Source organism: Vidua chalybeata, chromosome 9 (genome assembly GCF_026979565.1).
Source record: "Vidua chalybeata isolate OUT-0048 chromosome 9, bVidCha1 merged haplotype, whole genome shotgun sequence".
NCBI classification, from domain to species: Eukaryota; Metazoa; Chordata; class Aves; order Passeriformes; family Viduidae; genus Vidua; species Vidua chalybeata.
Window position 1 is genome coordinate 13,444,735 of NC_071538.1, and position 27,742 is coordinate 13,472,476.

The window sequence follows — 27,742 nt, forward strand, 5'->3', positions numbered from 1 at the left end:
TTCCACAGGAACTCTCAATGTTTAATATGGAAAATTACAGAACATCAACACTTTTTTTTTTTTTTTTTTTGCACAGCTGCACATCTTCCAGGAGCACAGAGGCAGTGACAGGCTACCAGGAAGCCGTTTCGTTCATGCTCAGCAAGGAGGATGGACTGCAGGAAACAGAACTGTGACCCAGGAACCGCTGGTACCGGCTGTGGAAGCAGATGGTCAACCATGCCCCCTTCACTTCAGCTTACTGAAGAGCTTGTGAGCAACCTGGAAAGAAAGAGAGCCCTCAGTAACTCATGGCTTAGGGATGGAAATCAGCAAGGTGTCGCCTACTGGTTTTCTGGGCCAACAATGCACACCTCCACAGCTGCAAAAAGTCATTCAAGAAAGCCATTGAGGTGCCTTACAAAGCTTCAGCTCAGGTTCAAAAGGCTTAACTTTAAAATGGCAAGTACAAGACAGAAATAGCTAAGTGGTATTTGCAGGGTACAAACACTGGGTTTGAATTATTTAATTGTTTAGTAACGTACCGAATCCCAGCTAGATCTGTTGCAACAAGGAGGAAGCAAACATTAAAGAAGAAAGCAGAACTGAACAGGTACCACAGCTCCCACTGAACCTGGCAGCACTGCCAGCAGCGTGGCTGAAGGCAGCTCTGCTCAGAGCCGCAGCAGGGCCGCTGCACTTACACAGTGGTCCCTGGCGTGCAGGAAGTCGAAGAGCTCCTCTGTGCACTGCTCCTCTGTCTCGGAGCGGGAGGACACCCGCTCGTTACACAGCTCCAGCCGCTCCCGCGCCTTCACGCATTTCTCTATCTGCTCGCACTGCTCCCGCAGCGTGGTCAGGGGGTCCTGCGGACACGGGGCCGCGGTGAGCACAGGGACAGCCCCGCACGCCGCTTCCCCCCGAGCCCCAGCGCTTCAAGAGGGAGCCCCGCATGCACACCGCAGCCCGGCCTCCCCACGGAGCTCTGCATCGCGGGCACAGCGCGGCCCCGCCCGAGCCTGTTCGTCGGCGCCGACGGCCCCGGGCAGCCGCCCGTGGCAGCTGCGAGTCCCCGCCGCGGCTCCCAGTCTTACCACGAGCTCTTCCTCTTCCTCCTGCGGAAAGAAAAGAGAGCACAGCGTTACCGCCCGCCTGCCCGCCCGGGGTGCCGTGCGGGCCCCGCGCCGCCCCGCGCTCACCTCGGGCTCGCCGCGCTGCCCCATCGCGCTCCCGCCGCACAGAAGGACTCGCCAGGGTCACCCGCCGGAACCGCCGCTGCCCGCGCCGGAAGCGGAAGCGGTCCCTCCGCAGGGCGGTGCTTCGGCCCGGGGCGCGGCCCTTCCAAACATGGCAGCTGGCAGCGGCCGCGCGTGTGGCCGCGCCAAGACGGCCATTGCTGCGCTCCCGCCTTCCCTCTCCCTTTTTCCTGTGTGTCTCGGCCTCGGAGCCGGCTCGGCCGGGCTGCTACCGCCGGCCTGTCCGCCCCGCTGCTCGGCACGACCTCCCCAACATGGCCGCCCGCTCTAGCCGCTTCCCAAGATGGCGGCGCGGTGCGGGCGGTCCGTGCCGGAGGCGGTGATGGCGGCCGAGCGGCCGCGCAGCCTGTTCGCGCTGAGCGCGGCCGCCGTGAGCCGCAGCATGGCCGCCCTGGAGCGGGACGTCTGGGGTAAGGCGCGGGCGGCGCGGGGCGGCGGGGCGCGGGGCCCGGGCCTGCCCGCACCCTGCCGCCCTCTCCCTCTGGCTCTCCGCAGCGCTGCCCGGGCACCTCCTGCGGGGACTCCTGCCGCTCCTCACCATCTTCCATCTCGAGCGGGCCGAGGACGCCGCGCGGAGAGCAGGTGACACCGGCGGGGACGCCGAGGAACCCGTGGGGACACCCCCGGGCGGGAGGGACGGGCCCCTCGAACTGATGGGGTGAGAGACTGGAGGGATGCCCCCAAAGCCGGCGGGAGGAGCCCACAGCGCAGGGACCCTCAGCTGGAGAGAGGAGCCCCTCCAGGCTGGAAATGGGAGCCCCGACCCAGAGGGGTCCCAGGGACACCGCGCTGTATCCCACACCCGGACGGGCTCGGGCTGTGCCCCCGGCATCCATCCCCTCGAGCTCCGGAGCAGGACACCGGGAGAGGGGTGAAAGCGCCCGGTTGATGATTCTCCCCCCAGGCCTCTCGACACAGCCCATCTGGCGCAAGCTGTGGGACGATGTGATGAAAACCAGGCCGCCCAACTCGGAGGTGAGGAAACGCTCTGGTGGGAGAAGGGGCTCGACACAGGAGCCCTATTTCTGCTGTTTTCCATGAGGTTTTTCTGGCTGCCTCCAATCAGTTCCTGGCACCTGTTTATAAGCGTTCGTAGAGCTCCGGACCAAGGCATGACCCTGGTAATACAAACATTTTGGGAAATGGGATTTATAAAGGGAGCATAGTGCCCAGCCACACCCTGCATCTCCCAACACTGAGTTTGCCAAAAGAGCAAATCTTTGTCTTCAGAGATTCTCACTGAAACAGAGGATAAAAACAGTATCTTCTATCATGTTTACACCTACACTGGCAAAAAAAATAAGAAAGCATGAGAAAAATAGAGAAGACAGTGAGTTTGGAGAATGGCTTTATGTAGAAAAACTGAAGCAGCTTCATTGCTTCATCATCATAGAAGAATCATTAACAGACAACTTAATGACAGCCAGTAAATAGATGCTAGAAGAAAATTGCTGGTGACGTGGTTTTAATAGGCAAAAAAAAAAAAAAAAAATGGCCCAGCTCCAAACCACTGAGTGTTTAAATTAGGCCAGGAGGAGGATGAAGAGAGCAATGGGATTCACTCAGGTTTTCAAGGAACACACTGAGGAAGGACACTGATGAGAACTAGAGAGGTGGTCTCAGTGGAGGTAGCAGGAGGGGTTTTTAGACACCAGTTAGCAGACAGCAATAATTTAACTTAAAAAGAACAAGAAAAATGGATGCTGACTTTTTATTCCTACGGCCTGTTGTTCACTTGCAGAGCATAACATGCTGGAGAAAGAAGTTCCTTGAAACATTCTTCTCCAACGTCCTCCATGGTGTCTTGGATGTTTCCTCTGACTGGCGCCTCCACGACAGTCACTTTTCGCCGCTGCTGCACAGCTCCCCGCACGTTTCCCAGCTCACCCTCTGCAACATGCTCCAGGGAGCTGTGGAACTCGCTGCCGAGCACAACCACAAAGTGCTTGAAAACCTGGCTGGCTCCCTGCGGGTCCTGAAGTTCCAGCACCTCCTCTCCTGTGACCAGTCCATCAGGCGCTCGCTGGCTTTGCTCCTTCACCGGCTGATCCACCACGGCTCTGTCAGCCAGGTGTCCATGTGCTCCTGGCCTGTTCCCGACAGAGTTCTTCTCGTTCTCATCCTGACCATGAGCGCTGGGTTTTGGCGCTCAGGAAATGCCCTCGCCTATCACGGCAGCCCGTGTGGCCTTTGCAGAGAGGAGGACAAAGCCCAAAGCCAGGAGTCAACACAGGAGGGAGCAGAGAGGGACTGCAATGCTGAGCAGGAGGGGAGTGGTGGTGAGAACCAGAAGAGATCCCCAAAAGAGGCTGATGCTTGCATGACCTCTGTCCTCTCTGGCCCCAGAAGTCCTCCCCTGCAAAGCCCAGCCTGTGAAGAGACAAGCAGCGAGGTGCCCTGTGGCCACACCAGCATTCAGGGGGGTTCTTCCCCTCATTTCAGCTCAGAGCACCTGTCTTGTCACCCCGTTCCTCGAAAGACACGCAGACGGCAGAAACCTGCAGTGGGGAGGAAACGCCGCTGCCTCAGACAGAGCAGGGGACACTATGCTGACCCAGAAGATCTCTATGATTTTGTTTTTACTGTTGCTAGAGAGGATAATTCAGGGTTACTGGACAAAACTAGGACCACAGAGGGAGAGACCACTGAGAACTGGACTAGTTCCTCCCCAGGATCTCCATGCACTGGTCATGCTGCCTGTAAGAAAAGAGGAGGACCTGCTGGACTCCTTTCTCTGAAAGCTGCTCACCGCTTCCGAAGTGTCTCCACGCTGGAATTGTTCTCCATTCCTTTGACTGGGGAGACGTGTCGGACTCTGAGTAATCTGCTGAGCTCCTGGGTGTCTTTAGAAAACCTGGTTCTGTCCTACAATGGTCAGTGCTGTGACTAGGACACTTTCTTCTAACCCTGCTCTAATGGTCTGGCTTGGGTTTACCCTGTATTAATTTTCATGGGAAGGGGCATTGTAGGAGTGTCAGTGCCCCATCTTGAGAAAGGTGTTTGGTGAGATGTTTAATGAGTGTGAGGACTTAAGGGAGAGAATGGGATCCCTCTGTCCCAGAGCAGCCCCTGACTTTGTGCTTAAACGCCCTTCAGAGAGGGCAAAGGGAAGAGCCAGATCTGCATCTGCTGTGCACAGAGCATAGCTTCAGGATGCGTGGATAAAGCTGTCTGTGAGTTCAGCCTTTGACTCGGGCTGCCGTTGCTGCAGCTCCAGCTCTGTACACGCACAGCTGACACTTTTCTGTACAAATGCTGTTCCAGGCCTGAATGCCAACATCTCCTGCATCCTCTCTGGGCTCCGGGCCCTGTCCCGCCACCCAGAGTGCCGCTTCCGCGTGCTCCGCGTGAGCGACATGTTCTCCCACATGCCTTGCATGGAGCTCGTCTGCTGCATCCTGAGCGCCCTTCCCCAGCTCCACACGCTCTCGGTCAGCTTCGACCTCAAAAACCAGCTGGAGGGCAGCAGGCCAGAGGCGAGTCCAAGCTGCAGTCAGGCAGAAATTCCAGGTAGGAATCATCATTCTGAGTGATGGCCAGGACTTGGCAGGCAGGTAGAGCTGTAAAGGCTTGGTCCAGGCTTCACTCAATACTATTTTGGTGGTTTGTTGTTAGGCAGTTACAGCCTTACCTTTCTGATTTAGTTGTTTTTGCAGTTTGTCCCTTCCAATCTAAGGTGTTCTGTGGAGCCAGAATCTTGGAGAAAATGTTTTATTGGTATCCCAGCATGTTGCAACATCAGCTTTGTACAGGGCCAGTCACAACCTGCTACCAGTGACTACCATGGGGATTCTATCCCACCAGATCTGTAAATTGACTGTGAGGCTGTAAGCTTTAGACACACCCTTAAGCAGAGGGAAAGCACCCTTTGATCATCACAGTACCACAGGAGATGGCAAAACACTGCTGAAGCCTTTGGATTACAGCCTGGGAGATACAGCAGTGGGTGCTCAGCTCACAGGTCTCCCATCACCCTTATTAGCCCTTGAATTGCCAGAAAAGCAGTGAGCAAAGCCTAAGTGAGTTTGGAGTGGGGTCAGGAAAGACCTGTGCTCTGGGAAGACACTGACTGGCTCATGCCTTAAAGGGTGACTTTTTCTCAAGCATTGATGAGCACAGTAGGAATTGGTGGCCCTGTGGTCTGGCAGGAATCCTGGAGTGAACTGATTGACTTACCCCAGGTCTGAGTTGCCAGAGTGCCTCAGGGCAGGGCATGGTGCATAGGCAGTTTCTACCAACCTAAAGGATGGTGGTGTTGGGCATAGAGGCTTCCTGCTTGCTGTAGCTACACTGAAGACAGGCACTTCAGAGCAAACTCTTTCATTGTTTTTCTTCCCCTAGAAAGCCGCCTGGAGGTGCTGGAGATCCGATTCCCCAGGGAACCTCTGCACACTGCGTTCCTGCTGCCGGTGCTCAAGGCGTCCAAGTCCCTCCAGCAGCTATCCTTTGACAGTGCCACACTGCCCTGCCCCCAGGAATTTGGGCTCCTTTTGGAGGTGCTCAAAGGTACTCTGCTAACCCATAGGTAGCATCACTTGGGCACACACACTGTAGCTTTCATGCTGTGGTCTTGCATCCTCTAGCATGAAGCCAGCTTAGGTGGGTCCATCTCTTCAGCGTGGACATCCTTGAAGTCTCCCAAGAAAAGGAAATGGGTGTCAACCATCCCACATGCTGTGTTGTGTGGATGATCCTGCACAGCACAACGGTTCCTTTTTAATTATCCACAATCCAGCACAAATTACCCACAGTCTAAGTCAGTTTCTGGGTGTTAAGCTGGTAGCTGGATCAGGGTCTTTTTACCCCAAGGATGTGCAGTGCTTTACTTGAGAACTTGTTTTGCTTTTAGAGTGTACTTCAAATTTGAAGAAACTGAGCTTTCATGATGTGAACCTGGCTGAGCACCAGAAAGAAGTTCTGCTTTTGCTTCAGGATCCTGGCCTACAAGGTACAGCCAGCTCCTGGGTACTATTGCTTGGAAAGGTGCTGTGGGTGCTTTTGGCTTGCTGGTATTTAAGAGGGGATCTTTGAATGTGTAACGTTAAGCTGTATGTCACAAATATTTGGAGCAGACCTACAGGTGTTGTCAGAGTGGGAACATGCCTGTCTTTGTGCCAGTGGAGCAGAGGAGCTGCTGGAAAATCCTGCAGGGAAGCGTCTGCAGTCTCAGCAATAAAACAAAGATTTTTAAACTGCAGAGCACATCAGCCTTTAACTGGGTGAGCTGGCAGATCCACTTGCCTGGGTGTAATCTCTGCTCTCTTCCTGACACAGCAGAAGTGCTGTTTTATGCAATCCACTGCTGGGGGAGCTTTGTTCTTGCATGTGGATTAGGGGCTGCAGCTGTCTGCAGAATGTAATTATGGAATAATGAAGTACACGGAGTACTCATATGCACTGTAAATCCATTTCTTCATAGAAATCACGTTTTCCTTCTGCCGGCTGTTTGAAAGCTCTACTGCTGAGTTTTTGTCAGAAATAATCAACACAGTGAAAAGAAATTCATCACTCAAGAGCCTCAAACTGCCCGGGAACCGCCTTGGTGTGTATGCTGTGTGTGGCTTTGGGACCTCAGAGCAGCTCTCTGGAGGGAACTCTGGGGCTGGAGTCAGCACCACTGAGAGCTGCTGACCACAGTGCTGAACTTCCCCTATGCAGGAACAGTGGGATTTAGCTCACAAAATTAGGAGCACTGGATCCATTTTTAAAGGCAGAATTTCAGTTGCATTCAGCAGTGTACCAAGGTACTGTGCAAGAATTATGGCTGCTTTTCTCTGCAGCAAATGCAAGTTCCAGCAGATCTCCATGTTTGACTGAACACTGATCTGCTTCAGACTTTAACAGGAACAGATCCAGAATCAGATGCACTGCCTCTGATTCAGAGGCACAGATTTTGCCCAAGTTTGGGCAGTTTGTGTCTCAACAGCTGTTGGCAGCCACTGGAGGGATGAGAACAAGTAAAGGAAGATTTGTGTCTAAGAAGTGGATCTGAATTTACAGAAGTGATAGGCTTTTTGAATCACAGACCAAGTAGAAATGTTTGAGAAATTAATTGCTGATAAATCCAGAATATTGTTTTCTGTTATTTTAACAAAGTAAAACAGGAAAGCTTGGGATAACCTGAATATTTGTGATTTCTAAAACAAAGCTGCATCTGGACTTCTCAAACAAAATCGTTATTTTTCGAGGGAAACAAACTACCCTATCTGCAAATGTTTTCATTGCCTCCAACACTGTGCTCAGGGGGATGAATGCACTCGATGTCACTGAGGGGGACACACTGAGGGTCCAGAGGTGGGCTCTTTGTGTTGCATTCACATTCTTACAGACTCCTTTTCTGGACTATTATCCCAGTCCTATGGCAACTTAAATTTTAAGACTGTTTCCAATAGTGCATTTCTCCCTTTCAGGGAATCAAAGGCTGGTTGCCCTTGCAGACATTTTCTCTGAAGATTCCTCCTCTTCTCTCTGCCAGCTGGATGTCAGGTATTCTGCTGCTCTAAACACTGAATTCCTTGTTTTGGGAGGGAGAGAGCTGAACTGGGCTCTGACAGCAGGAGAACCTGAGCATGGCTTTGTTCCTTGAGGGAACATGTACCCAAGAAAAGCTCAGAGAATGCTGCAATGGGCACATACACCCTCAGGGAGCTCCAGGATCTTGGAGACATTTCATCTTTAGAAGGAGTCAAGCTCCATCTTTAAAGCAGCTTTGGTTTGCTGCTCCCTTGGGAGCCTCATGCAGGCCCTCCCTGAGCTGTAGGTTGGGACTAACATCCCTACATACTTTTATTCTTGGGTATCAGTGTGAGCAGCTCTGTTCCCACTGTCCCTTCATAGCAAAGGAATGCTGTCACTGTTCCTGGCACATCCTGAGAATGCCTCTGCATTCCTTTCCTCAGCATTGGGCTTCAGTGAGAACTGTTGCTCTCTTCTTGACCCTGAATGGCCTTACAGATAGACAGCAACCTTCACGAAGCACATAGGGGTGGCATTTCTGCAGTACTACCAACTGCTTTGCTTGATTCTGCCCCCTCTTCTTTACATCCTCGTGGCACAGGTTGTTCAGAGTACATAGGGCTTGACAGTTTATTCAACCATGGCCACACTCCTTCAGCGGGCTTGAAGCTTGATTGTTACTGTGCCTCTGACAAGATTTAAATCCTGCATGCAACTTGATATTTATGTACACATCTCTGCATGGGAATTGACCTTTTAATCTCCTAGAAATAACAGGATCTGACACATGCCCTTCAGATTTTCTCAGCAGGAAGAGATAAATGATCACTTACTGCTGAGTCTTGCACTGGGACCTGTAGGTTGGGCCAGATCCCTTAGTCCAGAGAGTTGACAGCTGCAACATTTTAAGGCCACAGCTAGGTCTACTTAAGTCAGTAGTAAGAGTCTGGATAATGAGTTTAACTTGGCACTTGTTACCACTTTGGTTTAAAGAGGTTTCCAGCCCTTCATACTCAGTTTTGGTTTTCATGAGAAACACTTAGATTTTGTACTGCTGAAAAAAAGGTGCAGCTGGCCTTGAAACATCCTCAGGTACCTGCACTGGCAGTTACTAGAAGGAACAGTAATTTAAATTGCTTCAATTATAGCCTAGACTCTTAATATTTTTTTTCTTTTTCTTCTTTCCCTGGAAAGCTCAAATTGCATCAAACCTGATGGGCTCCTGGAGTTCACAAAGAAGCTGGAAGGCCACATCCAGCAGAGAGGGGGACAGCTTCCATTCACACACCTCCGCCTCTTCCAGAACTGGCTGGACCAGGATGCAGAGACAGCGCAAGAGGCGCTGCGGCGTCTCAAAGCCGTGTGCAGTGTAGTCAACGACGCGTGGGACTCCTCCCAGGCCTTCGCTGACTACATCAGTGTCATGTGAGGGACACAGGGGCAGGAGGAAACCCATCACCTCCTGATTGCACAGCAGAGCACAGGTGGGGGGTTCTTCCCCAGTTCAAGCAGGACAGAGTTGTTCTTGTCACAGTGCTGTTCATTTGAAGAAGGGGTGTGACACTGCCATGACACACCAGACCACATGGGCCGACAGCTGTATTTCCAGGTGACCTAACTCTGCCATCTTTTCAAGTATTATAAATGGGACATACATCAAACGAGCTTGAGCAAACAGTTGTTTACGTCACTGGGTGTTGTGACAAATTCATGTTGTTTCACCTAATGTCTCACCAATAACCATGTCCAGTGTGGGAGAGACTCAATTGCCATCAGGTTGTGGTTCTTGGCAACCAGGTCTAGGTGATCCTGTTTCTGAGGAGAGGTATTGGACACTATCACCTGACATCCTTTCCAACTTCATCATTCTGTGGTCTGTGAAGTAAGAACTCCTCCCTCCACTAAAGGGAGTAGAAAACAAGCTAACAAAGCCCCTAGGCTTGACCTTTTTCCATTTGGAAAGTTGTACTTCGCACCAAAAAATTCTTTATGTACCAAGTAGCTTGCTGGTTATTTGCAATCACACTTCCCTTTTCCAGTGTCTGCAGTCATTTTACAGAGGTTTTGAATAGTTTGTTATTTTGTAACATTTTTATAATAAAATTATAATTAAGACCCATAATGTACCAAAGTGAATTTTATTACTGTCATGTAATGTGATGTCATTAAAACACTGCTAGATCAGGGAATCCTGCCCATAACAAAGCAAGTGGTTTTAGAAATTGAGTTACTGGAATAGAGCCTGATTTACTACTGCTTGCATGATCTTTCAGGCCAGATGTTCAACATATGAGCTAAAATTTTTTCCCCCTTTACAAAATCCTCTTGTTTCCAAGTAATCAGCAAGGTTCACATTTCACAGCAAAAATGGATCCTGCAAGTTTTGATCAGCAACTGTAAGCCAGAGCTGTCAAAGGAAGAAACCTGACTGCACATCAAGTGCTATAAAACTCCTGGCTCAACTTAAACCTGAAGACAAAATCTGCCTGAGTAGAAGGCACAAGCACCAAAGGCAGGAGAACCAGTGCCAAATCTGATGAAGCATGCAAGGTCCCATTATTCCCAGTTCCCAAGGGGCTGTTTTTCAGGCACACAATACAAAGAAAAAGTCACGGACTCCTTGCTGCAGCAGACTGAGCACTTCAAGGGCCTTGCAGCCACTCCAGAGCCACGCTGTTCTGCTATCCCACAGCGACACAACCGTCCAGCAGGCACAGCTGCCCACAGCCCCTTTCCTTGAAAGGGATCAAAGTGGGGCAGGCTGCCACAGAGCCTGCCCTTGCCCCCACAGGGGACAGTAACCTGTTAGGGAATCCCTCGCTGCTCCTCGTGGGAGTGATGATGGAAAGTGAAGGTGACAGCAGCGTCCCACGCTGCCTTCAGCACAGAGTCCTGCAGCCCCCGCCTGTCCGCGCAGTGGTGCCACTGGGACAGGTCCGAGGTGCAGTCAGAGCCGTCGGGAGGGGGCCGCACCTGGTGCCCGTTCACACAGCGGCGACACTTGATCCTGCCACAAGGTCAGTGCAAGATCAGTGCAAGGCTCCTCTGCTGGTTCTGCCCATGGGCTGTTCAAAACTGCAGCCCAGTAACAACTGGATTAACTCCCCTGGATTTTCAGTTTCTGAATTACTACTGCATTTCATTTAAACAGATAACTACCTTCTGGTGTGTGTGACAGGTAATCAATGACTCACACATTTTGAAACCTGGGGGCTCTGTTTCAAATGGCAGTCCCTCTTCATGTTTAACCATTTGGGAATGGTCCAGCAAAACCCAGAGGAAATTCAGGAGGAGTTTCTCTTGAAAGGTGTGGGATCTTGCTTAAGGCAGATCTCAAGTGACTGCTGCTAACACCTTACTAGTATTGCATCAGGACTCCTAAATTCAAAGAGCACACCATGCTCCAAAACACTCCATCCTGGCTCCCACCACAGCCACCAGGTTGTGCTCAGGCTGTTTTGGAGATGCCCCACTGAGCTGTCATTTAAGGAGACAAAGAGCAGCAGCAGCCAGGCCAGCAAGGGCTGTTGCCATGCAGAATGGATACCTACACTGAGCTAAGCCTTGATACAGCTTAAAACTAATCTTCTTCACTTCTTGCCTGAATTAAGAGTCTTAATTTTTCACAGTGAAGCATTTTTCATGCACTCCCTGTCCTCTTTCTGGTGGCTGTAATACCACAGGTCTGTGGGCTGGCAGAGAAGGGCAGACAATGGAGAAGAGTATTCTTTTAGCTGCCAGAACAGCACTTGGGCTGGCTTCATGAATTCTTAGCCAAAGGAGAATCCCTAATATGGAAGCAGTTCAGCATTTGTTCACCAGGAAGAGAGCAGTAAGGAATGACCAAGTTAGGCTCCACCTTGAACAGCTCTGATCAGTTTCTCTCTTTCCATTAGCTGCAGTGTTTCAGTCTCCAAACCAGGCAGCTACAAGATAGTCTGCTCACTTGTCCAGCCAGCAAAGCTTTTCTGGATAACAAAAAGGGAGGACAGCAAGGAAGTGCTTATGTCTAGGTAGTTAACAGCTTCAGAAGCAGAAACACTTGAGGCTCACTCTCTGGACTTCCTCCTGCTGCCTGGCAGACCCCTGAACTACACAACTAAACTTTTGCTATCCCAGCCACGAGTCATTCAGAATACTCACTTGTCATGGGTGTCACTGGTGGTGGTCTCATTCAATGTGAAGAGCTCCTTCAGCTCCCCAAGGGAGAAATGTCTTTCTACATCCTGCTCTTCATCCACCACGCAGCTGCTCAGGGCTTTCTTGTGGGTCTGGCGCTGGAATATCTTCTCCTCTATGGTCCCTGTCTACAGGCAAGTCAGAGATGAAGCACAGATGGAACACTGGTGTTACAGGAGCTCTACATGGGAAAAGCGTCACAGATAAATGGCACTAAGCTGTTGGGACCACTCAGTGCCTCACCAGTACAGGTGACAGGTAAGTTTTAGTAGCTGCACTCCAACTACATGTCTTTTGTTGCAGATCTAACTCAACTCTGCTTCTCTTGCCCTGTGGAGTGAATCCAGTGGAGATACAGATAAGGAAGAGGTGGAACTGCCATTCATGGCTAAAGCCCATACACTGCACCAGGATGTGCTGACAGGAAGGAAAGGAGCTGAGCAGCTACAGCTGCTCCCTGACAAAAAATCCCAACTACAATCTCCCCAAGAAGCAGAAACAAGGTCTAGCCCTGGGTGACACGAGCATCAGCACTATTTTCTGGTTCACCCACACACAGATCAATCACATCCTGCCTGGAGGGAGATGTCTGCTTCCAGAACAGAAGTGCAGAAAGCCCAGCATGCTGTATTTCTAAGGCAAAAACCTAAGAGCAAAATGTCTATTTTGCAAACAAATTTAACACCAAGGAGGGGGGTGATTAGTCATGATTTGCAGACTGATTTCCTATTTCTAAAAGCAAAAGAGCTCCCTGCTTCCAAGTGCAGCAAGGTCAAAGAATTCCATTAAGAAAAGATGGGCAAAGAATGTTTTCTCAAAGTAAAAAATAATAATTGACCAAGGAACCTAAGCTTACACAAAAACCCCCAACCAAAACAAAAAAAAACACACACAGAAAAACCACCCAACAACTTCCCCCCACCCCAACCAAAACAAAAAGCCCCACAGTCTGAACTAATGGGCAGAGGAGACACTTCTAAGCAGTAATCACAGCTGGCACTGCTGGACAAAGTGCTAGAGTAGCCTGAAAAGAGCAGTCTCCTTCATTGTTTTCCTCTACAGAGCAGCTATCCCATCTGCTCACAGGCAGCTCCATCCCAAATGCTGCTGGTAATTCCAGGAACATACTTGCTGTTTCTAAAGCACACGTACATCCAACTAAAACAGAATGCAGCCTGACTGAAAAACAGCAACTTCTGCATCAGACACCCCATGAAATTAAAGAAGTCAAATGCCTAAAAGACTTCAAAGGAGCATCTTATCTGCAAAGCCACAGTTGTTTCTATTTCTCAGAAGCCAGCCACTGCTAGAAACCAAGGGCTGCAGTAATGACCCTCCAGCTAGAACCTTCATGGTTTTCCATGGCAACACATCTAAGGGTAGGAAGCAATTAAGTTCCAATCAATTCTGGTCACCAACACAGAAGAGTTCTTTCTCTTCTGGCCCCAATCACAGCAGCTGCAGTCTGGGCTGGCACCCAGAGCTTCATGCTGAGGAAGGGAGAGGAGTTTTCCTCACCGAGAGCAGTCGGTAGATGTAGCACATCTTCTTCTGGCCGTCCCGCCACACGCGAGCCATGGCCTGCTCGTCGTTGGCCGGGTTCCAGTCGGGGTCGAACATCACCAGCCTGTTGGCCCCAATCAGGTTCAAACCACAGCCACCTGCTTTGCTGCTTAACATGAAGATGAACTCAGGGCTCTGGAAAAAGGCAGGCTTGGATTAGACTGCAGAGGCAGCCATGCTTTTACTCCCAGCACTCAGAGCTGGCAGGAGAGCTGCTCACATCTGGCAGGCTCTACTCACCGAAGGGCTGTTGAACCGCTCCACGATCTTCGCTCTCTTTTTAATGGACATGGTGCCGTCCAGCCGGACATACAGATACCTGGAACATACAGCATTTACTACAACCAGACTGCTCCCATCTTTAGAACATCCTACTTAAAAGAGAAAAATCTGTCACTATCAGACTTGTAACAACAGAATGGGCTTTAGAAATGTTAGCAGAGGGCCACAGATTTTCTGCTGAGTGACCCCAGCAGACAAAGCACAAGCTACATTGGTTCCAATTCAGGAACACCTGAACTAAAAGACAGATCACAAGTTCCTGCTGAGAGAAAGTGTAGGAATAGCCAGTTCTTTTGCAGCATAGGCAACAGTCTAGCAGGATTAAAGCAGTGAAACCCAAAGACAAACCTTCTGCTCCGGCAGAGCTTTTCAAATAGATCCAGTGTCTGAGTATAGTTAGACACTAAAACCACCTTGTCATTACTGGTGCTTTTGGTAACAGCAAGGATGTAATCCAAAACCAGCATCTTTCCTGGAAAAAAAGGAAAGAAAGAAAAAGCTAGAGCAGAATTCCCAAATTGCAGACCCTGGAGGGGCACTTGGTAAGATGCTAAATACAGTGTCATGGTTGCCTATGTTAGGCAGGACATCTGTACTGCTGAGTTCCACCATACCTGAAAGCTGGGGCTCTACAGATTTGGTGCTGTAGCCAGAAGGGAACAAGCCCAGGGCTCCCATAAATCCTTCTTCCTCTTCTACACACTTTTCATAGATAAGAGCAGGATCTGAAGAATAAACAGAGCTCAGAGACTGTTTAGAGTGCACAAGGGAGACCTAAAAAAGCTCCACCAACAGTGCAAAACCCAAACCCATGTGAACAACTCACGATTACAGAGCTTCTTCAAGGACGTGATGGAAGAGAGAGATGAAACACTGATTTTGCCCTCCTTCAGCTCCTCCACTGGCTTGGCTTGCTTCAGGAAGTTCTTGTACAGCTCAGTCTGCAGAGGTGTCAGTCTGAAACACAACAGGAGCTCTGCAGTCCCAGCCTGCAGTCAAACAAATGCAAACAAACCCTGCTCCATCTACACAGAGTGTTCCTTTCAGCTCGGTTTTCCTGAGCTGTCTGCTCAGACAGCCTAGAACTGCCCCCAGGGCTGCTGGTAGAGTATTACTATCTTCCAGAGCTGAAGTGAAGCTTGCAGAGACTGCACAGCTTCCCAGAGCTCACCAGCTGGTTGGCAGAACCACCAGTTGTGGGTTGTGGCTTCAGGAGGAAAAGCAACATACTGCCAATGGCTACAACTTCATTCCTAGAGGGAAGCAGTCACCACAAGAATTGAAGGGCTTATTGCAATTTTTCAGTCCTTATTGCAATTTTTCAGTCCTTCCTGCTGCTTCCAGTGTTTCCCAGACACAGCAGATGCTTTTTGGTACCTGCAGCAGACCACCTGTTCAATCTTCACTGGCAGGTATTTGGACAGGATGTCTGAAGTTCTCCGAATTAAACACCTGCAGAGAGAGAAATTAAGATCAGATGCTTGAATGACTCTTGGATCACTTTTACTAATAAAATTCTGTTTTATCACTATGATTCCTCATGTGGTCAACAGACAGACCCTTTGATATTTTCTCTCCAATGGTCTGTGACAGTCCAACACATGGCAGAGGTCAGACACCCACAATCCACATTGTGTACAGAGCCCCATATAAGCCATTGTCTTTGCAAGGCTTCCAATGTGGTTCATGAGATGTAGAGGAATCAGACATGATGCCACCTACACAGAGAGAGCTCACTCACAAGAGAAACTCTGCTCTCCCTCAAATTACCAGCAGTATTTGCATTTTGAGCTACAACAGACCAGCAGCATGGACAGCAAACGAGTACAGGGACCAACCACCACAAACTGTGGGCATAACTGAAAGTACAGGCAGGCAACTCCCCATTTAGTAACTCAGTAGCCATCCTCACCCAAGATGGGCTCATGGCCTGGCCCAAGATTCCAGCAAAGGACATATCCTTTGGCCTCTGGAAATGCCCCATGGAGCAGTTTTGCCACACTTTAGAAAAGGTGGAATGGACTAGAAAAAGTGCTGAGCTGAGCAACCAGAGTTAAGAGGTGCAGAAACCCAGTTCTGCCAGGAAGCATCAAAAATATGTTACAAAACCTATAGAAGAAAGACAGCAGGGATATATGACAACCCCAAAATCAGTCAAAGGCTGGTAAATAAAAGAATAATCTGGTCTCTGAACCCATAAGCAGCAGGATGAAAAGTAATAGGCTTAAACTGCAGTAAGAAAGATTTATGTTACACATTAAGAACCTTTTCTAACTGCAAAGACAGCGGTGCCCTGGAAAAGGTGTCCTAGGAAAATTGCAAGGTCTTCAGCGCTGGGTGGGGGTTAAGAGATGGTTTGGGTCTTCAGTTCTAACACCTTCTACCTCAGGACAGCAAGACTGATTAGATGCCTCCTCCAGGGCCCTTCCAGCCTTACCTCTATGATTCCATGTCTTTGCATCACTGTCCCATTTGCAATTCCTACCAAATTCAACAGATTCATCTGTTACTATTCTTTTGCTTTCTCTTCCCTATTTGTGTATCATGACTGTTTCACAACAAAAAAAGGACAAAGACCTCAACAGAGCCAGGCACAGGTATTCCCAAACACACTTTTACATCCATTTTTCATCAACTATAAAAAGAAATAAATGCACCTCAAGAAGGAATAAGCTTTTCTCCTCCCAGCCTTTCCTTTTTCTCAGGCTTCTGCAAGCTGATCTGAGTCAAGGTCAGGACTGTCTCTATGGACTCTACTTAGTGTGAAATTTAATTTATCATTACTGTGAACTGCAGGATTGTATTTGTGATAGCTGCAAAAGATCAGATTAAAAAACCAAAACAAACCAAGCAACCTAAAACCACCAAACAAAACCCACAAACAATCAGAAAAAAACCCTGAAGACACCAGCAATGCTGAGAATTCAAGAGTCTTTTCTAGAAAGTTTTTAAAGAGAGCCAAGCAATTGCCAGCAGATACGGATAAACTGGTTGTATTCATGAAGAGAAAACAGGTACCACAAATCAACCAAAGATAAAGAAGACAGCCATTCACATCACAGAGGTGCTTCTTGGGGATCAGAAGTCCCATCTCTGACACTTATAGTCTGTCCTACCAGCCCTACAGAGCCAACAAAACTGTGTAAGTGTGAGCTGGGCTATTCTGTGACTTGGGCAATCAACAGCAGAATTGAGTGACATTCCTTATACTCCTCCTGCTCCTCAACATCTGGGCCAGATGAATCTCAAGTCTGATCCAGCCCACATTGTAGATAACATATAAAAGGATGGTGCCTGATTTTTCAGATCCCAGGAGAAAACAAACATAGGAGTCAAATAATAATTCAGTATCTGAGAGTACTGCTTGGGGGTGATTGCAGCTGACTGTGCCGTGTCAGTTCCATTTATCAGACTAAAGCTCCATCATATGTAGACTTCTTTGGCAATAAATACTTGCACAATCACTTGTTGAATAGACGTAACAGGCAAGAGAATTCATTACAGCTACAACTGTAATTTGGAAATATAGCAGGGCTTATGCAAAAGCTCTGCAAAGCGAAGAGGGATGAAGTTCACCTGTTCACAATACTGATCAGCTCTTTAAGCCTCTCTTCTCCCTTGTGTCGCTCAGCTTCACTTGCATCTGCATCTCTTCCTTTCAAGATGGGCATTTCAAAATGTCTTTTAAATTCTTGTGCAGTTCCTGTATAAAACAGAAGTGAAAAGGTGATAACTACTACCAGAGAACCTTTGATCAGCATCCCACAGCCACCACACTCCAAATGCCAGGCCCAGCAGATAAAACAAACCCTCATCCCATCCATAAGATTGGGTTTTTTTTCTAGCCAATAAAGACTCACACAAGGCAGACAAATCAATTTAACAGATAATCATTTTGTACTCCAACAACAGTGCAAAGCCAAAGGTCACAGAGTTTTACTTAAACAGTCACACACATACTGCTTTTGCTCACATTGCAGTTATACTTTTATTCCCCGATTTTGTCCTTGCAAACAACAGCACAGGCACTATCTGTGCCTAGTCCAAAATTATCTGTAATCAGTTGCTTATTACTGGCCACAGGCTGAAAAGTGGGAAAAATGCCTACTGAGTGCATGCAGCTTTGCTGCAGTAGTTACACCATTAACCTCATCTCAGAAAGAACGAACTGCAAGTACAGGGAGAGTAATCTTGCCCAAAGTACAGGTCAAGGGGGGCAGGTGAAAATCCCATCAGCTCCCTGTAATTACTACCCAAAATTGAAGCACACAGAAAAAGCAGATGTAGAACATCTACCATCTCATTCCATCCTTTCCTTGAGAACTCTGGGGGCAAAACAGCTGAACAGAAAAAGACACAGCTCAAATTCTGCTTGCAAGACTAAGAATCTGATTAATTGCATTTAACTAGAGTTGGGCATGTGCTAGAATTAATGAGAAGCCTCTTGGGCTGGATGCCCAACAACCTGAGACAATCATGGGTGATGAAAAAAGAAATAATTTACAGTAGCACTCAGTTTCACATATTCATTTTACCTTAATTGATTCTCCTTTCAAAATACCTGTTAGACTGGTTTACTTTGCATTAGAATCTTGTTTAAACACAGCTCAGATGATACATACCCTCGAGGACAGGGCACCATGACCTAGGCTTTCTGGATACAAACTGAAAGAGACTAAGTCTCACAGAATCACAGAATGGTTTGAGGTGGGAAAGACCTTAAGAGATCATCCAGTTGGAAGCCCCTGACATGATTTTTCAACAACATGTCAGTTGTTGCTTTTGCTGGCATTGAGGGAAGCCTGGCCACCTTCCCCTCCCTCCCATCTCCCACACATTCATCTCTTACCCAGGATGCCCGAATTGACAAAGTGCACCAGGCTGAAATACTCCAGCAGGTCATTCTGAATAGGGGTGCCCGAGATAAGGACTCGTCGAGGTGTGTTTAAGCTGTTGAGAGCCTGGTAAGTTTGGTTTTCAGAGTTCTTCAGTCTGTGGCCCTGTAAAAAAAACAGAGAAAAGGAATAAGGCTTATAAATCCAGTGGCCCTTTTAGGAAGCAGCTTGGAGAGCCATATCAGCACTGATAAAATGCATCCCACCACTTTTCCCGTTCCTGGTAGTGGAGTAAGTGTTGCAACAGACTCGTTTCAAGGACAAGGATCAAGTGAAAAACCTGTAGCCATTATGTGAGGAAACAAAACATTACAAGCTTTCCAGACCAAGAATATCTGAGCTCCACCCAGGCAAGAAAGTCTACCATGAAAATAACAACCATCACACAATATAACTCTAAGAACTGTTTCCTGTTCTAAGATGGGAATGTTTTCAGCTATCAACACAAGCACTGAACTCTGGACCAGTAAAATTGTTTCACTCAAGGTCAAGACCACAAACCACTCAGACCACCTCTACAGAGGATTGCCAGACCTTTGCACACTAATAAGAAGAGGTTCTTCACCTCTTACAGTGGTAGTCTGAATACAGGCCCCATTTCTAATGCCTGGGAAAAGCAACTTTATTAGCATCTGAGTGCTGAGTAGGACAAAACACAAGTGACAAGATGCTTTTCATGAGTGCCAGACTGCAGAGGTGAGTACATTTTGGAAATGTATAGAAGCCACAAGGCCAAGGACATGGGCTCCCAGATTCCCTAGGTGCTAGCCTCATTCCAGGGGCACTGAGAGGTGTGGGCAGTCATGGACTCGTAGATAAAAGGTTTATGGGAGCTACACTCATGAGGACACTCACTCTTTTTAAGCCTCTCTCGGCACTGCTCTGGCAAATACAAAGCCAAACCACTGGGTGGCATCCCTCTTTAATAAATTCCTTCTACCCTGCAACAGAGGAGACCTCAACCCCTGCCAGGCCCCAGCCTGGTCATTTCAAGGAGGCAGAGGCCACTTCTTTTATTTTGTCCTTCAAAGCATCTCTGGTTCTCACTACCTATAACCACAAATAGGGAATGACAAATGAAAAAACAACTCAATTTTGGCCATGTGAAAGCAGGGCTTGACACACACCAATGCATGAAAACCAGTAAGCCAACAGAGACAGGCATGGACCTCCCTTCTGGTACATATTTCACATGGAGAGGGCCCTAGTAGGGACCCATGAGGGACCCACAAGTGGATGCAGTTATCACCAGCTGGATTTTCTTCACATCTTGGCTCATGAAGACACCTCTCCCATCCAGGCTCACACAGTATGCTTGTTCTTAGAGCCTCTGAAACACCAGAATGGGTGCTGTCCATAGCTAAGTCTTGTATCCCACTGTCCACTCTCCTTTTAAGAAAGCAGATCCAGTTTCACCCAGATGTTGAGAAAACACCAGGAATGGACTCCCCTTAAAGGTGCCCCCATACCTCATCACATATGACCAGCCCAACGCTGCCCTTCTGCAGCACCTCGGCGTGCAGTCGGAAGGTCTCATAGGAGATAATCAGGATGGGTGAAGGCACTCGCAGGCCATGCTGGCTCATAAAGCCAGCTGCACATGGGAAGGGGAAAAAGGAAAAGAAAGAAAAAAAAAGGATGAGCAAAACTATCAGAAAACAGGTTAAATGGTCAAAACATTTGCCTTAAAAATTTATGAAAACCCTTCTACCCATATATACCCGTTCTCCTTTCCCCACAACTATTCCCATTTCCATGTCCCTTCTGCCTTGTTTCCTGGTACATTGGGACTACCTTAACACCTGACTAGATTTGGATTATGGCAAAAGATCAACCATTACCAAACACACAAGGGTCAGATCTAAACATGTTAGTGGAGAGACAGCCATCAGTCTGCAGAGATCTGGTGACTGCTCAGAGATGTTTGCATGAGCTGCTGCAGCCTTCTTCCAATGCAAGATTTTGACCCCAACCAGCCAAACACCCAGACTGCAAACATTTCTGTACCTAGTTTACGGTCAATCTCTTCTTTGGAGCCTCCATCAATGGCCAGTGGCTGGATCCTTCCCCCCAGCCATTTCTCTACTTCATTGTACCAGTTTCTCACCAGGCTGGAGGGAGACACCACCACAGCTTTCTCAATTTCAGGCTTGCAGTCCGGGCTTTGCCGGAGAAGCGTCCACATGAGTGTGATGCACTGGAGAGTTTTGCCCAGCCCCATTTCGTCTGCCATGATACAGCCATGGCTCCCAGGGATCCGCCGGCTCGTCACACAGTCCCAGAGGAATTTCACCCCCTGCCAAAAAATTGTTCTCTCAGAGCATGATGGGGACATCAGCAGAGTGACAACTTCATTACCACAATGCACAGGACTGATAGCACAACAAACAGCAGTCCTGTGTAGCACACACGTCCCTGGGGACATGCAGTGCTCTACTGAGACAGAGGGAAACCACCCGAGGCACAGCTAAAATGCTGCCACATCTGGAGTGAAACAGCACTGCTGGTGCCAACATGTACCTCACAACATGCATAAAATCCTGCTACATTTTTCTTGTACAATTCTAACCAGCTTCTGAACATGAATTCCCAGAAATTTCTACCCTTGGCTGCATTAGGCAGGGCTTGGCCATGAACTAACATGCATCAATAATTTCAAAGAGGTTTATCACCTTAACACCACCAAATCAGGTAATTTTAAAGAATCTGAGTGAGGAGAGCTGTTTCTGCAGCCTGAATAATTCCCAGAACACCATCATCAGCCCTCATCATTTCTGCCTAGAAGCAGTGACTCACCTGGGGGCTCAAGGTCCAAAGCAGATTTAGCTTTAGAGAAGACACAGGGCTGAGGTTTTAACCCATGTCACATGGTGGGAGAAGAGCTCAGCCCTGCATTAGGCCCTGACACATCACTGAGAGAGATAAAGGGGGGATGGAGGGGAAGAGACAAACTTCAAAATGTTCCTGTACCATGTGATAAGAGAGTCAAAGAAAACCAGGGCATTGTGCTGGCAATGTACAAGCTAAACACACCTGCAAGGATTCATCCTCTCTACTCCACTACTTAGGACTTGAAGATGGAGCACCCTGACCTGCACTTTCAAGTCCTTTTCTTTCTTTCTTAGACTTTTAGTAACAGGCTAATGGAATTTATTTAAGCCAGTTGAACAATTATGAACTACATTACTGACTATAAGACTGCATTTTGCTGCAGACCCAGCACTTGGGCAGAAGTCACAACAAAGCTGGAGTAGAGCTGTACAGCTACGTAGGAGCACCAGCTGAACGCAGCAGCATAGGAATCTTAGCAGGCCTCTCAGAGGATGCTTAAAACAAATGCTTCACTTGGTATTTGCAACAGACTAGAGTCTGTTAGACTGTCAGTCTGTGAGGTCTATGCAGACTTGTAACAACTCCAGCAGTGGGAATGTGGCTTTTTGAAATGGAACAAATCCTCCAGCCACACCCTCAGGTCCCAATGGAAAACTTACTTCTCTCTGATGGGGTCGTAAAACACGGCTGAGGACAGGATCCACCACAACATGGACAGGTGCCTTGTCCCTGCAGGAGGAAGTCAAGGAAGAAGAGAATGTGATTGAGGAATTTGGCACAGGTTTAGGTTTTGTTAAATCTCACTGCTATACTGAGGACTCTCCTGTGGCACAGGGGAAGCAACTTCAAACAAGAAAGTGAAAAATTGATTAATTCAGCTTTGAGAATGAAGTTTTAGAGACCTGCCCACAGTCTGGAACATCAGTGAAACCATGTATGTGGGCTGTGGTTAAAACAAGGGCAGAATGTGATTCAGAGACACAGTTAAAAAGTCAGTATTGTTTTTCTTGTTTCTATAACAATATCGTAACTAAATTTCTGGAGAGAGAAACCCCTTCCTCTGTCCCTGAAGATCCAGTTGACAGCCTTTTTAAGTTATAACAATAGCACAAAAGAAACTACTTCAGAATAAAAACCAGTAGGCAGCCTAACATTTGACAGTCATCTCCCTTTGCTTGTCCTTAGACGCTGATGTTTCCTGACTAATGACTAAGCCATGAGATTTTCTAAGCAACTTCTCCATGCATGTATGCTCATTCCCTGCAACAGGTTCAAATTTTTGATGCATGAGAGATGGAACAGTCAGTGAAAGAACACAAACAATCCAGCATGGGTACATTCCTTCTTTGACTGTAACCATACCTGAACCAATCCAGACAGAATACATGGAATCTAAATCTCCTTGATGGTCAAACCCCAGCTGAACACACTTGGGAGAAAAGCACATAAACCTACACGCAGAAAGAGGCCAGAGCTGCAACATTCATGCCAGGTGATGACTCACTTGTCTATTTTCAGCTGGTCATGGGCACTCAGCACCGGGGGCTCGTACAGAACCAGAGCTCCCTCCTCAAATGGGTCATGGAGAGGACCCCTCAGTCCTGCCCGTTTGACTCCCAGCGAGCGCAAGCCCAGGGGCCCTGAAATTGAACAAAGGCACAGCTCAAACAACAACATCTTCCTGGAAGCAAGCAGAGCCTGGCAGCAGAGTCTGATTACACTTAGGAACAGTGAATTAATTGGGTGCTGGAGTGGAGGTGCACACACAGCTGGTGCAGAAAGCAAACCCAAGTGGGGCCATTGTTTGGCAGCACTCTGGCAGCACACAGTGGGAAGCTCTGTGGCAGGAAAAAACAGAATGAAGGAACAATGGCAATGAAGGAGCAATGACACTGCTGACCCAAGGTGGTTGTTCCTAGTTTTTTGAAAGCCAAGGAGGGTTCCAGAATGTACATCTCAACAGCCCAAAAAATACACTTCTACATATAGAATGTGCTGGGTGAAATTCTCTTTTGGGGTCACCTAACCCAGACTTAGCTAGAGTTCTATCTTTGATGCAAGGTCAGGAACTGATCTTTAACAGTGATGAAGTTCTACAGCACCACAGCCAGCATCATATTGTCACTACCTGCTCTGGGGTATTATTTTCTCTCTGCTCAGCAATAGTAGATGTTTGGCCTTGGAGCCAACTTCTGTGAAAAGCAGAAACCAAGCATGAGTCCCTTTTCCTAGTACTGTATTTTGATGTCACAGTTTTGAAATGGAGATGAACACAAGGAACATGCATAAAAATCCCTTTTCCCATCAAAACTCAGGCAACCGTGCTCCCAGAATTGATTTTGCTTGAAAAAGATTCAATCAGCCTTTTTGTCCACTGTTTACTAAATCTCCTTGCAAAACAGGAGCTGAGGCAGCAATGCACACACAACAAGAAAGAAAGAGCACAAGAAACAGCCCCTTTTCCCAATTAAGAGAGCAAGGTAACAGCCACAGAAAGCAGCTTTTTCCCAGTTACAGTTCTGTTTGAGCTTCCTGACAAATCCACTCCTCCAGAAGCGAGCTTTGCCAAACTCTGTCGGGGCTTGTCACTCCATATTCAGTGGCTGCTTACAGGCATTTTTATAACTAAAGTTCGAGTGAAATTGGTTGATCTGCATTTGAGTTTTTCAGCTGGAGGGTGAAGGGGAAGCAGGGGACATGAACAGGCCCATTTGTTTCTGAGATCTTATGTTTCACTGATTCAAACCAGCTGAGGCTTTGAACTTCAAAATGATCTCATTTTGAAGATCACCTTGAGGCTCAACACTCCAAGCCAAGTAGAAATAAAACTGGCACATACAATCTTTTTCACCACAGCCTTCTGTCTGTTAGCATCATTATTTAAATGATAAACCTTCATGGCTTGGAACTCATTTTGCTTTTGTATTTGTGATACAGTGTAAAATCTCCTGGCACTACATCAAATACAAGCAGTAAGACTATAAAATCCAATTCTGAAATGTAGGATTATCCAAACTAAACACTAGTAAGAAATATGAAGACTTTGCTAATATGCCAGTATTTTTCTTTCAAAATTAAGTCAGGATTTCTGGAACATATGCATCAGTGCAAAAAATAACAATAATCCCCACAGATATATTTGACAGGCCTAAGCATCATCTGCTTTACCCAAGTCAGCCAATCTAGACAATCCTTAAACCTCCTCATCTTACCTTTATAATTTGGAATGGGGACTTTGAAGGGTTTGGACAAAATACTGCGGATAAAAGCCTCCTAGGAATTCAGAAAGAAAACACATTTCAGAAGTCTGAAATCAGAGATTCCTCAAGAAAGCAAGTCCAGGACATTTTTTGAGAACTCAGTTTTGCCAAGTACTCAAGAGTCCCTCTATTTAATCTACTCAAGCTTCAACTCCAACTACTTTCAAGACTATCCAAAAGGAAGAAAGTAACAAGTCAGCACAATTTCCTTCACCACTTCTGCTTTTCAAAACTATTTTCCTTTGGGTTTTCTAATACATGAAATTGATTTTTCTTCCTAAATACACTGGCTTTATTCACTTATTTAAAACTCATTGCTGCCCCCTGCCTTGGTAATTTAATCAGGCAACTAATTTCCTGTGAAGGAGCTGGGCTACCACTGCAGGAACATCCATGCTGGATCAGCAAGCACCCAGTTAGTCCAGCATCTGGTCTCCAGCAGTGGAAGCCCAGAGAAAACTGGGCAGGCAGTCAGCATTTGACCCACCTGGGTGGAAAGCAACTCACACCTCTGGGTACTGTCCTTCACCTGGGCCTCACAGAACTCCCTCATTCAGGATTTCCACCCCAGCAAGTTCCCCCACCACAGCTCCTTCAACATTAAAGGGCTGGAGCTGGCCAAAAGCCTCTCCCAAAAGACTTTGTGTCTGCATGACGCCTCAGTTTAAAAGGGGCCATGGAGGCACTGGGAATTCCTTGCTGAGTGAGCTGTGTGTGTAGCAGCAGCAACCCCACTCACGTGCTGACTGCTGTCCAGGCAGTGGGGTCTGTTGGTCAGCTGAGCCAAGGGTTTGCGGAAAGGTGACCGGTAGCATTCTCCACTCTCTGTCTCAGCAGCTGCCTTCTGCCTCTTCCGGCCCTGGAAAACAGAACCAGAACCAAACACCTCAGGGGCAGCTGGGGAGAGCAGAGATGCTCTGCAGCCACCCTCAGAAGATGCTCTGCAGCCACCCTCAGTAAACAGCAAAGCACACAGACCGTCACCCAGGCAGCCGAGCAGCTCTGAGCACACACAGCCATCACTCACCCCCGCTGCCACAGGACTCACACAGCAAGGCTGCTGAACCTGAAAGTTTCATTTACATGAAGCTTAAAACATCCTCCTAGTTAAGAAAATAACTACTACTTTCTAACCTGTAAAAGGCTTGTGCATGCTAAGATTTGTCCTGTCCCGCCACTCAAATGCAAAAGCAGAATTAAGAAAAGGAAGGGTCAGTAGCATGGAACAAACTACATCAAAGTCCCCAGAGGCTCCACGGCACCTGGTGTTATGCAGGTGGAAGGCCTTGCACTGAACCCTACATTTCAAACACTTAGAAAATCATGAAAATAGATAAGTTATTGATCCGTTTCCTGATGTAACACAGTCTTCTCCAGCGTGAGGCAAGGTTTTGACCACCTGCTGGCACAGAAAAATAGATCTGACACAGAAAACATTACGTGAGACTCTTTAACCTGTATGACATAGAACATTACTGTAAATTAGGATTAGGGCTGGGATTTGTGTCATTACGAATGCCTAAACGAGGTCTTTACCGCCTCTTACAGATAATCGGTGAAACTGATCCTCCCCATCCTGTTACAAAAATATGTAACATTCTGTCACAAACAGCCGAGTTATCCAGTCACCCTTCCTTTCACACAGCACTCGAAGCTCTGACAGGGATAAGTTTTTCCATAACCACGAAGCACCATCTGTACACAATGAAGTTCTTCCACCAACCGCATGCCGAGAAACAAAGTTTAACGGCAGCACAAACCGGGGGCGCGATGCCCAGAGGACGGGGAGGCTCAGGCACCGGGGAGTGACCTGGACGCGTCCAAGTCTGCCCATGGCCGCGGGGTCACACGGGGCCACGTCCCGGGACCCCTCGCTCACCGTCGGGGGCTGCCAGTCCTCCTCCTCCTCTTCCTCATCTCCATCGCCCGCCTTCCTCTTGGCCAGCTGGCTGGGGGCCAGGCTCCTCCTCTGGAATAGAGGCACAACGCACACAGTGAGGGGCCGGGAGGTTCCTGGCACAGACACAGACACAAACACAAACACAAACACAAACACAGACCCCCGGTCCGGTCCCTCCCCCCCCCCCCGCACCCACCATCGCCTCACGGGAGCGCGCGGACGCGGTAACGGCCCGCGCGCGCCGCTGGCGGGAAAACCGCCGGGCCGGCTCCGCCCCGCGCCCGCAGGCGTGGCCAAGCGAGCGCCGAGCAGCACCAGAGCCGCATCGACCCGCTCGGGGCTCCGCGGAGGGAGCGTACGGCAAAGAAACGCAATCCACTGCTTATATATATATGTGAAAAACACCAATCACTTGGTTTTTAAAATTTGTAAAGTTTAATAATAATAACATGGTTATAAAAATAGTAATACAATTAGAGTAATAAAAATTTAGAGTTAGGACAATTACAAGACAATAAAAAGCAAAGAATTCCGGACGTCCGGATGCTCTCGGGCTCTTAAGCCACGACAAGCATGCCTTGTGAGCAAAGGAATCACCTTAAAAGCAATAGCCTATTGCATATACAAAACACTTCATGATTATGCATATATTTTATTTAAAACAAGAACTTCGTCTGGTACTTGTCAAAAAGTTTCTGTTAATTCCCAGTTGCCTTTGAGTCTCAGTCAGGCTTGAAGAAGTTCGTTTCTGTTGATAAGGAAAGCCCTAAATTCCTCTCCTCTGGAAAATTTAGGGGTTTCTGTAATTGTTATCCTTGTGCGAAGAATTCCTTGATTATCTCATCTCTTTCTTGAGATAGTTAAAAAGTATCTTACATAGTATAGTTTCTATTTTAACATTATGTTATAACCTAAAAATACATTCAACACACTACTTGAGAGAATTAATACAGCATAACTTTCCAACATTACACATATAATATTCATTGTAACTATTGCGTAAAGCCAATCATAAAATATGCATTTTTCACACATATATATATAGCAATGAGAGGACTTGAGATGTATCATGAATTTCTGTGTCAAGTAGGGGTGTTCAAAAAGGAGAGAAAAAAGGGAAAAAAAAAATAAAAAGTGACT

The 27,742-nt window shown here is 47.8% G+C and overlaps 3 protein-coding genes across 5 annotated transcripts; 1 reads left to right on the forward strand and 2 right to left on the reverse strand.

The window, feature by feature from the left end:
- On the reverse strand, positions 1-1,266 carry LOC128792066 (cytochrome b-c1 complex subunit 6, mitochondrial). Its single transcript, XM_053950165.1, has 4 exons — positions 1,179-1,266; positions 1,074-1,094; positions 684-845; positions 1-261 (listed from the first exon to the last, which is right to left on the reverse strand). The coding sequence occupies exons 1-4, from the start codon at positions 1,200-1,202 to the stop codon at positions 229-231; spliced, it is 240 nt and encodes a 79-aa protein (XP_053806140.1). The 5' UTR covers positions 1,203-1,266; the 3' UTR covers positions 1-228.
- LRRC41 (leucine rich repeat containing 41) lies at positions 1,256-9,813 on the forward strand. 2 transcript variants are annotated; one of them, XM_053950161.1, is made up of 10 exons: positions 1,266-1,645; positions 1,731-1,817; positions 2,140-2,210; positions 2,977-4,108; positions 4,500-4,745; positions 5,577-5,741; positions 6,085-6,183; positions 6,655-6,777; positions 7,646-7,721; positions 8,886-9,813. In XM_053950161.1, the coding sequence occupies exons 1-10, from the start codon at positions 1,519-1,521 to the stop codon at positions 9,118-9,120; spliced, it is 2,361 nt and encodes a 786-aa protein (XP_053806136.1). In that variant the 5' UTR covers positions 1,266-1,518; the 3' UTR covers positions 9,121-9,813. The 2 variants fall into 2 exon arrangements, with proteins under 2 accessions (XP_053806137.1, XP_053806136.1); XM_053950162.1 differs by lacking the exons at positions 7,646-7,721; positions 8,886-9,813 and having other exon boundaries at positions 1,256-1,645; positions 6,308-6,747.
- On the reverse strand, positions 9,811-26,860 carry RAD54L (RAD54 like). Of its 2 annotated transcripts, none has more exons than XM_053950163.1 (18): positions 26,799-26,860; positions 26,582-26,671; positions 25,442-25,561; positions 24,655-24,715; positions 22,947-23,082; positions 22,102-22,171; positions 20,618-20,906; positions 20,080-20,204; positions 18,565-18,715; positions 17,292-17,418; positions 15,093-15,167; positions 14,542-14,672; positions 14,330-14,440; positions 14,064-14,187; positions 13,674-13,752; positions 13,389-13,568; positions 11,835-11,998; positions 9,811-10,698 (listed from the first exon to the last, which is right to left on the reverse strand). In XM_053950163.1, the coding sequence occupies exons 1-18, from the start codon at positions 26,799-26,801 to the stop codon at positions 10,497-10,499; spliced, it is 2,238 nt and encodes a 745-aa protein (XP_053806138.1). In that variant the 5' UTR covers positions 26,802-26,860; the 3' UTR covers positions 9,811-10,496. The 2 variants fall into 2 exon arrangements, with proteins under 2 accessions (XP_053806138.1, XP_053806139.1); XM_053950164.1 differs by lacking the exon at positions 9,811-10,698 and adding an exon at positions 10,722-11,659.
- Between the last annotated feature and the right edge of the window lie 882 nt (positions 26,861-27,742).

Excerpts from the sequence above, each read along its gene's own strand:
- RAD54L (XM_053950163.1), bottom strand. Across the intron at positions 24,716-25,441 it reads GCCTGGACAGCAGTCAGCAC|GAGGCTTTTATCCGCAGTAT; the intron begins GTGAGTGGGGTT and ends CTGAATTCCTAG. Across the intron at positions 13,753-14,063 it reads AAGCTCTGCCGGAGCAGAAG|GTATCTGTATGTCCGGCTGG; the intron begins GTTTGTCTTTGG and ends TGTATGTTCCAG.
- LRRC41 (XM_053950161.1), top strand. The coding sequence starts at position 1,519 with ATGGCGGCGCGGTGCGGGCGGTCCGTGCCGGAGGCGGTGATGGCGGCC. Across the intron at positions 4,746-5,576 it reads CAGTCAGGCAGAAATTCCAG|AAAGCCGCCTGGAGGTGCTG; the intron begins GTAGGAATCATC and ends TTCTTCCCCTAG. Across the intron at positions 5,742-6,084 it reads CCTTTTGGAGGTGCTCAAAG|AGTGTACTTCAAATTTGAAG; the intron begins GTACTCTGCTAA and ends TTTTGCTTTTAG.
- LOC128792066 (XM_053950165.1), bottom strand. The coding sequence starts at position 1,202 with ATGGGGCAGCGCGGCGAGCCCGAG. Across the intron at positions 1,095-1,178 it reads GGCAGCGCGGCGAGCCCGAG|GAGGAAGAGGAAGAGCTCGT; the intron begins GTGAGCGCGGGG and ends TTCTTTCCGCAG. Across the intron at positions 262-683 it reads TGCACGCCAGGGACCACTGT|GTTGCTCACAAGCTCTTCAG; the intron begins GTAAGTGCAGCG and ends CTTTCTTTCCAG.